This window comes from Heteronotia binoei, chromosome 4 (assembly GCF_032191835.1).
Source record: "Heteronotia binoei isolate CCM8104 ecotype False Entrance Well chromosome 4, APGP_CSIRO_Hbin_v1, whole genome shotgun sequence".
Taxonomy (NCBI): Eukaryota; Metazoa; Chordata; class Lepidosauria; order Squamata; family Gekkonidae; genus Heteronotia; species Heteronotia binoei.
In genome coordinates, this window is record NC_083226.1 from 52,423,044 (window position 1) to 52,437,570 (window position 14,527).

Below are 14,527 nucleotides of genomic sequence, written 5' to 3' on the forward strand. Positions count from 1 at the left end.
GGCAACCCTAATTCAGTTTCTTTCAAATTATCTTCCACATTAGCACAATTTATACACAAGATTAAAAATATGAGACCAGGTTCAACTGGATCTTTTTTAATCTCATCAAGAAGTTCTTCTCTATTTTATCTTCACAACAGCTCTATGAGCCATCCTAAAATTAATGGCCCAGTGTCAACCAGTTGGTTTAATGGCTGACTGGGGATATGAACCTAGATCTCCCTAGACCAGGGGTGTCAAATTCATTTATTATGAGAGACGGATCTGATTTAAATGGGACATTGTGGGGCTGGGCCAAATGTGTTATAAAATGTAATGCCATGTAGCAGAGATATAAACTTTATAAAGGACACAGACAAACACAATTAAAGATTATTTTTAAACTTAAAATGCAAACATGCTTAAAACTCTTGCAATATTTTGTTTAAAATTGAAAGGTGGGGGATAGTGGGATTTGGCAGTTGTTAAAATAAAAATCAAGAAAAAGCACAACGATCACAGCAGAAACAAAAGATATAAAATACTCTAAGCCTAGGAAGACATCAAAGGTGAATGTCTACCACATGTTCCAACTGCTGCATCCAGGAATGGGGTAAGGCAAAAAAGGAAAACAATGGAATGACTGGCATTGCAAGCTTCTCCCCACTTCCCGGGTCTACTCAGATTGGGAATGGCTCTCCAGTGTAATAACCCCTTTGGCTGTGGGTTCTCAGGTTAGAGTACTCACTAGGCACCAGTTCTCAGGTCCATTCATAAGAGACAAGCTGGCTTTATTTGCAAGGACACAACTCCAGAAAGCAACAGCTTCAGCTGGCCATAGGAACACTGCAGCATAAAGTTGCAAGGAAAATATGGAATGGATTTTCTATTAAGGGTTCTGCGCCCAGATAGACTATCTGGGCGCAGAGACCTTAATGGACAATCCACTCTACATTTTCTCTGCAGCTTTGCTTCCTGTTGCAGCTGGTAAAGACAAGGCAGAAGAAGCTGGGAATTTAGGCAGCCTCTGAGCTTTAAAGGGTGAGGACAGGAGGGAGAGTGCATGAAAAGAGCCCGGAGAGCCTGATTAAAGCCCTGGGTTTAGGCATGTGGGGCAGACATTTGACACTCCTGCTGTAGACTAAGTACTACTGCACATTGGCTAGCTGGTTATTAGCAAGTCTGTAATATGATGCTAAATAGTCACAGTATTATGCTCCCATGTATTTGGAAGGCTCAAAGTCAATTTCTGAAATTTAAAGAACACCATAACCTCTATCATGGCTATGTGTGTGTTTGTATAAAGTGGCATCAAGTCACAGCTAACATGGTGACCTTTGCAAAGGGGCTTTCAAGGCAAGTAATTAGGCAGAGGTGATTTGACATTGACTTCCTTTGCAAAGTTTTCCTTGGTGGTCTCCCATCTAAGTACTGATCCTGCTTAGCTTCTGAGATCTCATGAGATCGGGCTATACTATACCATACCATATCCCTGTGGTTGTGTAGACAAGATAATTTAGTAATAACAGCCCCTTTGTGTAAAGGAGATAGCCACATGTTTCTGAAGAGGTGTATGCAGGTGTCAAAGATCTGCACACCATAGTTGGCTGAAGTTCCCTTCTATATACCCTTCTGTCCAAAGAATGCTGTTTCTCATAATGTGTGAAGTAGTTCTTATTGCAGGGTAATGGATGCTCCTAAAATGTACAGGCTTGAGTGAAACATAGTACTATGGTACTACTATGTACTATGGTAACATATTTTGAGCATGGAACTCAAATTGCCAGATGAGAAGAAGTTATTCTGTGTGATGAAACAGTAGCACAGGTCCGGAATTCTTCAAGGATCATGCTAATTGTGCATTGATTAGAACTTTACAAATGTAATATTAAAACAGTATTAAATATTATTTCCCTCTCTGTGAACGATGGTTTCCATATTACTAGTTTTTTATGCTGTGGGATAAATATCACTCCTGCTTTATGGCACATTTTTCAAGACAAACCAAAATCACCTAAAAGTGTAACATCCTTTAGAATATATCTGTGTTCTTCTAAACTAAACTTATCTTTAACAGGTATTTGATTGCCATTTTCTTCCCAATGAAGTCAAATACACTCATAATGGCTGCCCAATTCTCAATGAAGACTGGGTCATGCTAAGGTTATACAGGTAAGTTGCATTTGGGCATTACTTTTTGTAAAGAAGTACTCCTTAGGAACAGCAAAATCATTTCCAACGTTTGCTAGCAGAAAACAGAAATTATACTGTTTTCTACCTGTATGTTCACATACATCCTAATACTTCCTTCCTCTTATGCCACAATGGTCAAAAAAATAAACCCAGTGTTCCCATTTTCAGTTATACAAGATTTATAATACCAAACATATGTTCATCCTTTTCCTTTGTCCAATCAGGGTTTTTTTTGTAGAAAAAGCCAGACAGGAACATTTGCATATTAGGCCACACCCCCTGATGTCACCATTGTTTCACACGGGGATTTTTTATAGAAAAAAACTAACAGGAGCTCATTTGCATATTAGAGCACACCCTCTGACACCAAGCCAGCCGGAACTGTGTTCCGGTGCTTTCCTGCTCAAAAAAAGCCCTGATGGCAATAATCATTACTATTAATGACAGCAACTGTCATTTCAGGAATGGATCTCTCAAGAGCCCTTTTCAGATGTTACGCATGTGTATACCAGGAATCTCCTAAATGTACACAGAACCTCAGAATATGCATGGTTGCCATATAGCAGCAATCTGCATATTTTAATGCACTAAAACTTTGGTGTTCACAAACTGACTAGTGGATTTTCCAAGGTTCTAATTTGTACACACCAAACCTGTACATGCATACAATATATGTGTGTTACCCAGTTCCAACAGCGACGTGACTGCACATATTGGGAATATCATGAGTAGTGTACTGAGATATCTGCAGTTACCAGGCTCCATAAGTGCATAAGTGTAACATCTGGATGCATAAGTGTAACATCTGAAGACAGCTAAGACATTAGGTTCATGAACCCAGGCCTGTGATTTGCTGAATAGAATCACAACTCATGGCACTATCCAGTGATGAAGACCGGTGAAGGTCTGCTGTCCTAAAACTAACAAAAAAAATCCACCCTTTCTTCAAAACTAGCTCATTGGCAGGACTGGCTAGTGTGTGTGTTCTTTGTGTGTTCCTTAAAATCTTATAAAGATTTTAAAAGAAATAAAAATAAAAATATGACAAAGCTTCTTGACTTTTAGGGCATTATTAATACTCCCTCAAGTTTGTTCATCCCTAACCTTAGCCTAAATTGGATCTTCCACTTTTTGCCAGTGTTGTGTAGCATCAGATATAATATTGGAATGGGAGAGATAGAGTGGCCTATCCTAAACTTAATCACTGATGAATTATTCTTAACAAAATATCACAATAATTGTTCTAGAAATACTGTAGCTTGAAAAATCCATTATGGTTCATTGTTATCATTTCATCACCAAACAAGGCCTTTTCAGATATTTTATATTTAATCCTGCAATCAGATCAACTGAAACAAATCTTTTCATAAAATTTTGTAGATTTCGACATGCTCATGGATGTTTTGCCATTGCTTCCTAAAGAATATATTTCCTTTGCAGATTTACAGAAGTGGAAACATTCACAGAGACATTTACCCTTCATGTTCAGTTACTTGAACCAGATTGTAATATTATCAAAATGATCCCCAATGCCTTGGAGGTCCCTGAGTTTCATGGCCTCTCTAATGTCATTAACAAGAACATAATCACCTTAAACTATAACCGAATGATAAACTTGGAGTGCACTATAAGCCTGATCTCCTTAGAAACCTTTCTGCCAGCCCATGGTCAACTGGTTATTGGAGAAGCTAAAGAAGAAGAACCTCGTGGAGACCAGCCTCAAAACTTCTTCCCTATGTCCAGTATGGCGAAATTTCTTTCTGATATTTATTATTATTTCCATTTAGGGATGATGGTATGCTAAACTCATTACAGTTTGAGCTTCAGTTGGTACTAGCTGTTCCTGGCAGGTACTGGGATATGTCCCAGAAAAATCTGCTTGTGTACATATACACTTTAGACACTTGTCTGTAACTGGACCTTCTCCTGGACTTAACTTGGCCACAGATGGCTTTCATAACCCTGGCCCCAACCTTCAGGCTCCCAACTGGTCCTGTGGCCACTCTATTGGCAAGAGGCTGGCATTGCCAGGCCAGGCAACACATAGCTCTTATACATCACTGAGCAGCCCCTTAAAGAAGAAGAAGAAGACTGCAGATTTATACCCCGCCCTTCTCTCTGAATCAGAGACTCAGAGCAACTTACAATCTCCTATATCTTCTCCCCCCACAACAGACACCCTGTGACGTGGGTGGGCCTGAGAGAGCTCTCACAGCAGCTGCCCTTTCAAGGACAACTCCTGTGATAGCTATGGATAACCCAAGGCCATTCCAGCAGCTGTAAGTGGAGGAGTGGGGAATCAAACCTGGTTCTCCCAGATAAGAGTCTACACACTTAACCACTATACCAAACTGGCTTAAGGAGGTGCTGGCATCAGCTAAAGCTAGGCTAGACCAACCATGGTATCAGACAAATGGGGACTAGGTGTGGGAGATCAGGAAAGGATGTTGGGCATGCATGCAATTAAACATCAGGCCAGTGTGGAAGTTCCAGGTCTTCTCCAGGTTGTGGAGAAGAGACTTAGAAAGAGAGGAGAACAAGGTGCTGAACTCTCATCTCTGCATGTGAAGTCTTTGCCAGTCCTGAAGTTTGGGCTGAGCCCATGGAGGTGGTCAAGGAGGACCAAGCATTATGAATCCCCACAGATGCCTGGCTTTTTGTTTTTAACAAGAACCATCATTACTTTAATCTCTGTCCTAATGCTCAGCATCACACAATATTTGAAGTATCATTATCTGTAGCGACTTCCATAACAGCAGTTATGGAAACCAGCATCCCATTAAGTCTTTTTATATGCTAGGTGAGTCAAGTGATTGTCAGGGTACATCTGCTTTGGCTATGGTTTCTAGTCATTGGGAGATGGGGGAAGTGGAATCTTCCAGTTGTAGCCATCAGCAGGCCTGGCACAATGGTATCATTTCCAGCATGACTGGAAGGTGGTGCCATTGCACTGATGGGGTGCTTTAGCAGTTTTCTAAAACTTTATGGTTCAACCATAGGTGTCAGTGTGATGGTGTCAGTTCTGTATCAAGTCCGAAACAATGTCATCACACAAGGGATGACAAGTTGTATTTCCCACCATTTTGCCCATGCACTTCCTCCCATTACCGAGTTAAGCAGTGATAGGCGACAGGAGCTATCACTGAGCATTGGTAGGCAATGGTTGAGAGATCTTCCATCTCCAGCAGGGAGCTGGTAACCCTAGTTTCAGCCAACTGCGAAAAGTATTCAGTGATTACAGATTGGGAGGTGGTATTTTGGCATTTTTATGTGTCTCTCTGTGTTTGTGTGTGTGTGCGCCCCATGCCTGGAAGTCATGGTGACCTCTGGTGACTCCTACTGGGGCATGGAGGAGGTGGCTTGATAGCCTGCGGCCTTTATTTTGCTGCTTAGCTTCTGAGATCTGACAAGATCGGGCTTGCCTGGAATATTCTGATCAGGGCATGATTACAGTGTTTTTCTAAATGGAATGGAATAGTTTTGGGTCATATTTTTGCCTTATTCAATAGAAGTTTTAATGGTGTGAAGACACTTTGTACATTGATCTTTGTACATTGGTCTTTGGCAGGAAAATAAAGGAGGGGAATTGACCTGAAACTCATTCAAACTTTTTAAAAGGCAAAAACAAACAAAAAAGGTTATAGAAAAATGGGTAAAGTAAGTCTCCTCTCTAGAAGGCTACAAAAATATACATTTTAACAAACAAGTAAATATAATGTATAAAACACTCTTTGAGTCAGAATAAAAGAGAAAACTAAATGTGTTTCATTAACGTCTTTGTCAGTGATGCATTATAACAATTCAAAGTGTCAAAGAATGTGCATACTTATCTGGGATCTCTTATTCTCAATAAATAATTTATGTAATACCCATAAACTATGCATCTTTTAAAGTGTGTACACCTTTTATTCTGATTCAAGGGTTGTTTTAGACATTATATTTATTTTGTGATATTCTTGTTTGTTTGTTAAAATATATTTCTTACTGCTTTTGAAACAGGAGATTTATTTTTCTTCCTCAACCTCTTTTAGAGGGGAGGGGCTTTTTAAAAAATAGCATCTTCACATGAAAGTCTGCACTGTGATAAAAAGCTGGAAATGCATCCTTTTTCTCTTCAGTCATGGCCCAGCCCCAAATCTATTTCTGGCAAATTAAGAAGTTGTGAGAGACATCCTGGGCAGATAGTTCTTACTTAAATTTGTCATTCTCAGAGGGGTCACTACTGAATATAGAGAGGTACGTCAGAATGAAGGGAAAGAATCAACTTATTTTCATTTGTGTATTAGTTCAGAGTTGCTTTTATTGAGTGCATCTTCTCTACAATTTTTTGTGGAAATATATTTAACTATAACTTCTATTGCACTATTAGAACGTAGGTGTCAGAATGGGAGATGCATTTCAGGTCTGAAGACCATTCAGAACACCAGAGTGACCTGTGAGGATTTTCTCTTAATGGGCCTTAGATACCAGCACCTGGATCCTCCTTCACCCAACACTGATTACATTCCTATTAGGTTGGATCTCACCGACAGCCGAAGCAAGACTGTGTATAAGGTAGAGGTCTTATATGATGGAAAATATGTTGCTCTGGATGGCCAAATCTTTGCATATAACCCAAGATCCGCATACAGTCTCTTGATTTTCACCCCCCAACCCCCCCCCCCCCCGATGTCTTTCCTGAGTTTAGATAAAATGGGCTGCACAAAGGATTTAGATTCAGATAATTGACTCCCACAGCATGTATTCTTACCAGTTTCCACAGTGACATTTTAGTGGGAATTCTAGGTTGGGTAGAAAGGCAACATACAAAAGTTTTAACAAAAAAACCCCTAAGAGATCAAAATGTTTATTCATTTATTACTTTAAATTTATATCCTGCCCTCTCTACAAGTGGACTCAGTGTGGCTAACAATCAATTATATAAAGCAATTTAAAACCAATAAAATACATTTAAAACATTTTGTGATACTATACACTTGATATGGCAGGATCTTTCTTTTTCTGTTAATGATCCCATGATATTCATAGCTTCTCAGTGGTGAGAGGTGGTGATTCTCTCCCTGATTCAGGTGTTGAAGGTCTGTCAAAACAGTTCAGTCTTACAGGCCCTGAGGAATTGTGAAAGATCCCGCAGGGCCCTTATGGCCTCCAGGAGGGCATTCCACATTTCTGGTGCCACCACCGAAAAAGCCCTAGCCTGTGTGGAGCATAGCCTGGCTTCCTTTGGTCCAGGGATGGACAATAGATTTTGTGTCCCTGAATGCAGTGCTCTCTGGAGAACATGCAGAGAAAGGCGGTCCCGTAGATAGGCAGGCTTTAAAGGTCATAACCTTTATGTTTGACTATATCACCATTTAATAGCTGTCTTAAATTCATAACTCAATATTAACTTTAGCTAGTATATTGGGTGACTCAATTGTGCTCCGTATTAAGGGTTGACATCATTCTTTTTAGATGTCACACATGAGTATACTTTTCTCACTTCTGCCCAATCAGCTAGATCTCTTGTGATTATGAACTTTCATTTAAATATTGCACCAATGTATACTCAGAAGTTTAGAGATAATTCAAGTTATGGAGGGAGGAGAATTGTCTCCACTGAATACTGACAAATCTGAATGGAAAATCTCTGGGTGTCATAGAAACATCCTTTTTGTTTGCTCCTACCTTACTCCCAGTAGCAGCTACATCTTCTCCTATGCCAAATTCTAGTATCATTCCCTTTATTGGTGTGGGCATCACTGACACAGTTTGGAACCATATGATCAGGACCTTTTTTTTTTTAGCAGGAACGCAGTTCCGGCTGGCTTGATGCCAAGGGGTGTGGCCTAATATGCAGATGAGTTCATGTGGGGCTTTTTCGACAAAAAAGTCCTGTGTGAAATAATCTTGATGCCGGGGTTTGTGGCCTAATATGCTAATGAGTTCCTGCTGAGCTTTTTCTACATGCATATGATTCCACTGAACATGTAGACAGAATATATATATCTCCAGAATATATATATATATATCTTCAGGAACCTGCCTAAGGCAGCTTACAAAATAAGAATAATAAAAGCAGAACATCAAAAGTGAAAACAAATCACATAACTTTAAAATAACAGTTTCCAGACAAAAAAGGTGTCACCCCCTAATTAAAAAGCTGGGTGAATGGCTTTTGGGCCTGTTTTGGCCTGGCACCTAAAAGAAAACAGTGAAGGCACCAGGCAGGCTTCAAGGGGAAGGGCATTCCATAAGCAAGGTGCCAGTACTGAAAGCCCTGTCTGTGGTTGCCACTTGCCTCACAAAGACAAAGGCACAGAGAGCAGGGCTTGTGAGACAGAGACCGTTTTCGCACACAGCTTACCGCGCGGTCACGTTCCTGTTCTCTCTGCAGCGTCTGTCGAATTTCCCATTATCTGCACCAGAGTTACAGGAAGTGCTGCGGCTTTTGCGCAGCAAACATAAACTGAGTTTTAGCGGTTTATGTTTGCTACGCAAAAGCCGCGGCACTTCTTGTAACTTCAGCGCAGATAATGGGAAATCCGACGGACACTGCGGAGAGAACAGGAATGTGACCCCATGGTACGCTGTGTGCGAAAACAGTTAGACTTTAATTGATGGGCTAGATAATATGGAAGAGTCAGTCCTTCAGTCTAAAAATTACTCAGAGCAGTGAGGGAGAAGCCAATGAGGAGATGGCAACCATACATCTCCAGACATCTTTAAGTATAAGAGCCCGGAAAAAGGAGAGTAGTTTCAGGTATACTTCTAGTTTGATACTTCTATTAGTTTCAAAGAAGGCAATGTACATTTTAATGCTTTAACATCAAGCACTTAGTTAAACATGACAACCATCTGTAGCAAGCTTGTACACAAAAGCAGGCAAGCAGCCAGCCAGAAGTTCAAACAAGGTTTATATTCCTAAATCAGGGAACATGCATAATTTCAAACAAATTGGTGTTATGATATAGCAAATTGTTCATAGCAATAAAACAAGTTCTGGCCTTAGCTATTTTAACATTTTCTTTAGCAGGGCTTTTCTTGAAATGATTCTCCTGAAGGGTACATGGAGAGAAACACCATTCACAATGTGGATTTTTCCAGACTGATATGAGCAGAAGATGCTAAAAATCTTTTGCAGTCTGCCCAACATGTGATCTATTAAGGCAAACAGGGGAAAAAAAACACAGGAGAATTATTGAACATCTGGCAAGTTAAAAGATACAATTCTGGCTGATAACTTATACATGAGGACTCTAGGCTTGAACGTTGTCCTCATCATGTAACTTCCTTGAAAAAAAATCTTTGTAAGTGTCCAGTTGTAAGGCAGTATTTTTCCAGGTACATTTTGTACAAAGGAATTATTTGAAAAGACTATTCATGAGGGAAACTTTTATCAAAAATAGCCTTCTAATCATAGTATGTAATCTTACCTGGGAGAAAGCACTCTAGATATTCAGTGGGATTTGCTTCAGATTAAAGCAGGCATTTATGCTATCAACCATAGGTAGGCATTCACTTTTGTCACATGTTAAATTGTTGTTAATTTGTTGTTTCTTCTTCTGTAGTCTGAACATGCTTGGCTTCCAGTTCGGATCAAAGGAGCGATTTCTAACCAGGCTCCCCAAGCTGCCTTCATGGCTACATTCATCCTGGAAGTAGACCAGTTCATTCTGAGCCCTTTGTCTACAGTCATATTAGATGCTGAAGACAGTGAAACACCCAAATCTCTTCTGGTGTTCAATATTACCAAGCCACCCCAAGAAGGCTTCATCACTCATCTGCAAGACCACACAAAGCCTGTCTCATCCTTCACATGGAACAGCCTCAATGATATGCTTATAGCCTATCAGCCTCCAAATAACAGCCATACAGAAAGGAAAAATTATGAGGTAATTGAAATAGGGCTGATGATGTTGCCTTGTCTCTGCCTTTGCATTTGAAAGCTTCATAAACCCTGTGCAGGTTGTCTGCAGCAAGTTGTCTCCCCTCTCCATATTCATCCCAACTTTTGAACAGAATTCATATATGTGGACTTTCTACATGTGATCTCGATCCTGATGCAGACAACAGTTTATTTAAAACAGCAAATAGTACTTGTTCAGAAGGTCAGGTGAATCTCCCTCAATATACTCATTTCATATATGCACAAGGCTATAATTTCTCCTCCAGACATATTTTTGGGTGTGTGAGAAAAATATTCCTCCTGGATGTTTGAGCTTACAGTAGTATCCAGAAGCAATTTGTTTTCTACAGATAGCCTGTAGTTGCTGGAACACTTTTGATCAGTTTGCACCATCTTTGCTAGCAATATGTTTCAGCAGAGTCTTTTGGCATGTTAAGTTTGAAAGCTGAGAGAAAATCAGAAGATGAGGGAACTTAGGCTTGTTGCAATAAAATTAGAAATTACAGGTAAGATTGTTTTGATGCTTCTTAAGGCCAAACTAGACTTCACAGCATCCTTGTGACTGCCATAATTCTGCTGTCACCATTTTAAAGTGTGGTGCTCATGCCTGCCCCCATGACTGCTTTGGCACTTGGAAAGGGAGGGGGGAGGGGCACAAAAGCACTACACTGTTGGCACCATGAAGATTAGAACCCTCACAACATTTTAATGTCACTTTAAAATGGGAATGGGCATCCTTGTGGCTGCCACGAGAATACTGTTACGTCTACTCTGGCCCTTAGGAGAAGGGTTATCAGTTCTCATCAAAAGGATGAAAAACAGTGCTATTCACAGATTTAACGGATTGGAAATGGAGGTCTGTGGATTCAGGTAAACTGGGAGACCCTTTCTAGCAGGATTGAGTAGAATTTGTAATGCTGCAGCTGAAAAGAAATTATACATAAAAATCTGTCTAGTTCCCTTGCCTTTCTTTCTTTACTCTTTTCCACATATTGCAAAACCTGTTTTTCACATCCCTGCCACCTACCAGAGTTTACTGCTACTTTTCAGACTGGCTTAATTCCTTTCATATTTGCATAAATTGGCGAAATAAACTGTTTCTCTCTTCAGCATGTCTACATAAGTATAATTAGTGCTCCCTCTTGTGGAAATTTTAATACATGGCTTACATGTGAAAAATATCTAGAGCTATACTCATTAACTACCAAGAAAACAGCATATTTTAAAAGAGAGAAATGAAAAACCATGGAAAAATCACAGGATCTTTTAAACATTCCAGTTCCAAATTATTAACACACCAAACTTCCTCAGCTTGTATATAAAATAATATTATCAAAATCCTCTAAGGCCTTTCTGGTCTTGTAGTTAGTTACTGCTCTATAGTAGGCATCCCAGTAGTCATATCTCAACCTTGGTAAATAGTATTTCCATTTTTGTGCAACAGGTGGTGTTTGAAGTCCATGATTTCCACTTTGAAAAGAGCTCACCAATTACTGTTTATATCTCCATTAGAACAACTCATACAAATGCTCCTCGGGTTTCATGGAATACAGGTGAGAATTCATTGCATGCTGGATACCTCTTTAAAGCTTAGGCTACCCTGAGCTTGTCAGATCTTGGAAGCTAAGCAGGGTCACCCTGTTTGGATTTGGATGCGAGACTATCCCATTTTCCTTTATTAACTTCCATGATCAAAGGTCTTAAACTCAACCAGAATATATCAATTATCAAAGCATATATCAAGGAATACTAGAGTCATAATGCAGAGGCAGACAATGACAAACCACCTCTGAACAGCTCTTACTTTGTAAACTGTACGGGGTTGCTGTAAGTCATCTGTTACCTGACAGCAAAACAAAAAAAACCCCCACCTCTTTAATGGATAGGATGCAGCTTCAGAAATAAAATGCAACAAGGACATTTTTCTCCAGAAGTGTGGCTTCTATTCTTTTCAACTATAAAGTGCCTATGAGGTTATTATAAACTAACCAATAAAATATAAAGGTGCAAAAAGGAGGTGGCAGCATACCTTGAAATGGGCAGCTGCCAGAGCCCAAGAGATTCTGGTGGGGCTCCACTGTCACTGACCACCCCCCCCCCCATGTGCCTTCCTACAATCTGTCCACATGCCCTTCCTTTGCCCATTTGCTTGCAAGCATTCCACTACCCATGCTTCCAACTTCCCAGCATTGATGGAAAAGTACATATGGGTGGTGCCCTCTGGTGGTGCTTTATCATTCTCAAGCATATAGAAGGAAATAGGCTTCTTGATGAAGAAGATACAGGTCTTTGCACCAATGGAGCACACCATCTAATAATTAAAGATGTTACCATCAATGGGTACTGTTTTTTATCTGGTGAAAGTTATGTCCATAGTAGCTGATCTAGGATAACTGTTTCTCAAAACTCAGGGTGGGGTGATGGGTCACAATTCAGCTTTTGCAGTAAAAAAGGTGGCTGTGCAAATCACCTCTGGGTTTGTCCCTCTAGGTTTAACTGTATTAAATTCCCTATATTAAAGAACTGTAGTTCCTTGAGTATGCATAGTTTTAGATATTGGACCAAGATCTGAATGATCTGCACAAAAGGACTCATTTGGTGAACTGAAGGAGAATGTCGTTGAGGAAATGAGAACTGAATGCTATTATCTGCAGTGCACTTTCCTTGAAATGATTACTATTTTATTCTGAAGAATTACCTGTAAAGACTTAAATGGATAAAATGGGCTCGCTTTGGTTGTCTGGATTAGCCTCCCCTCTTGAAGCATTCCACTTTGTTTCATAGGTCTTGATCTTCTGGAAGGGCAATCTCGACCAATAACTTGGAAACAATTTCAGATTGTGGACAATGATGACATAAATGGTGTTCAGTTAGTTGTCGTTGATGGTTTACAGCATGGACAACTCACACTAAGAGGTATCATGATCTCGTTAATGTCTTTATGTAGATCAGGGGTGGAGAACCTTTTTTCTGCCAAGGGCCATATGGATATTTATAACATCATTCGTGGGCCATAAAAAATTATCAACTTAAAAAATAGTGCTCTGCCAAGAGAGAATGATTCAGGCTGGCAAAATTAATGCAAATAATTGTTTTTCTATTTGAAGTCATGTGGGGAGAGCCTAATCTGGCACACACATACCCCTGGCCTGCCACCCTAGGTAAATGCATAGGTCCATGCATAGCAGGAACTCAGTAGCATATTAGACCACATCCCCTAATATTAGCATATTAGGTCACACACTCATTTGCATATTAGGCCACACCATCTGAGATAATCACGTGAACTGTAACAGTAACTTTTCCAGGCCCTGCAGCAATTCTGGCCAGCCAGCCAGGCCCCAGGGAGGCTGCTGCACAGTACATCTGGGCCCTGTGATCCCTGCCTGGCCCTGGGGAGGCTGCTGCACAGTGTGGCTGGACCCCATGATTCTCGCTGGCCAGCCAGGCCCCAGGGAGGCTGCCACATGGCTCGGTTCGGCCTCATACGGGAACTCCCCACCCCTGATGTAGATGTTACTATCTAGCCTTCTACTATAAGTGATTCTGAGCCTGATTCACTTTTACACTTGCCCTGATGTGAGTCCCTAATCTTCATCCTTCATCTATTATAAAGTGGTAGCAATTTGCTTACAATGTATATCAGTTATGAATTACATCTCTTGTTTCATCTAACAGGAGGAAAAGGATTCATATTCACAGTCTCAGACCTCAAGGCTGGAGTTGTTCGTTACCACCATGATGATAGTGATTCCACAAAGGACTGTATTGTGTTTCGAATCTTTGATAGCCGACACAGCAGTCGCCATAGGTTTCCAATCAACATCTTGCCTAAAGATGACAGTCCCCCATTTCTCATCAGCAACACTGAAATAGAAGTATATGAAAGTCAAACAATCCTGATTCAAAGCTCAATGCTACTAGCTACTGATATGGATTCCAGTGATGACTATATACTCTTTAACATCACCAAAACATCACAGGCAGGAGAAATCATGAAGAAACCTGGACCAGACCTTATTGGTAATGTTACATATCCTCTAGCGGAGGAGGATTATTTGTTTGTTATAATATTTTGAGTTATATTTGTTTATTGTGTTGGCATGTCATTTTTTTAGAGTTATTCCCATTTTGTGCTAACACTGAGATTTTGTGTTGTCCAGAATGACAAGGAATGACCCTCAAAATAGAACATTCTGGACAACAGCAGTTTTTATTATCAAATATGTTCTGACATTCTATCCAGTGTAGTGGATTCCCAACATTTACAGACACTTCAAGTTATGCCAGTTTAAGATTTAGTCATATAAACTCTACAATCCGCAAACAAGGCTTGATTCCAAAATTGCACTGGTGGTATGGCTTTCACCAAGAAGACAAATGGTTTAATTGCTGATCTGCACATTTAGTTACTTGTGTGAAGAGAAGCAACCTTATGCTCTGCAGAACCACATGAATAAATCTTCA

At 40.2% G+C, this 14,527-nt stretch overlaps 1 protein-coding gene across 3 annotated transcripts in view; it reads left to right on the forward strand.

Annotated features, from left to right (window-relative positions):
* The window catches only part of FREM1 (FRAS1 related extracellular matrix 1), a 116,116-nt gene that overhangs the window by 27,897 nt on the left and 73,692 nt on the right, over positions 1 to 14,527 (forward strand). For all 3 annotated transcript variants that reach the window (XM_060237269.1, XM_060237268.1, XM_060237270.1), the window contains exons 3-9: positions 2,057 to 2,151; positions 3,613 to 3,914; positions 6,542 to 6,726; positions 9,723 to 10,046; positions 11,505 to 11,613; positions 12,845 to 12,976; positions 13,739 to 14,083. In XM_060237269.1, the coding sequence (XP_060093252.1) occupies positions 2,057 to 2,151; positions 3,613 to 3,914; positions 6,542 to 6,726; positions 9,723 to 10,046; positions 11,505 to 11,613; positions 12,845 to 12,976; positions 13,739 to 14,083 (1,492 nt within the window). The remainder of the gene's footprint in view (positions 1 to 2,056; positions 2,152 to 3,612; positions 3,915 to 6,541; positions 6,727 to 9,722; positions 10,047 to 11,504; positions 11,614 to 12,844; positions 12,977 to 13,738; positions 14,084 to 14,527) is intronic.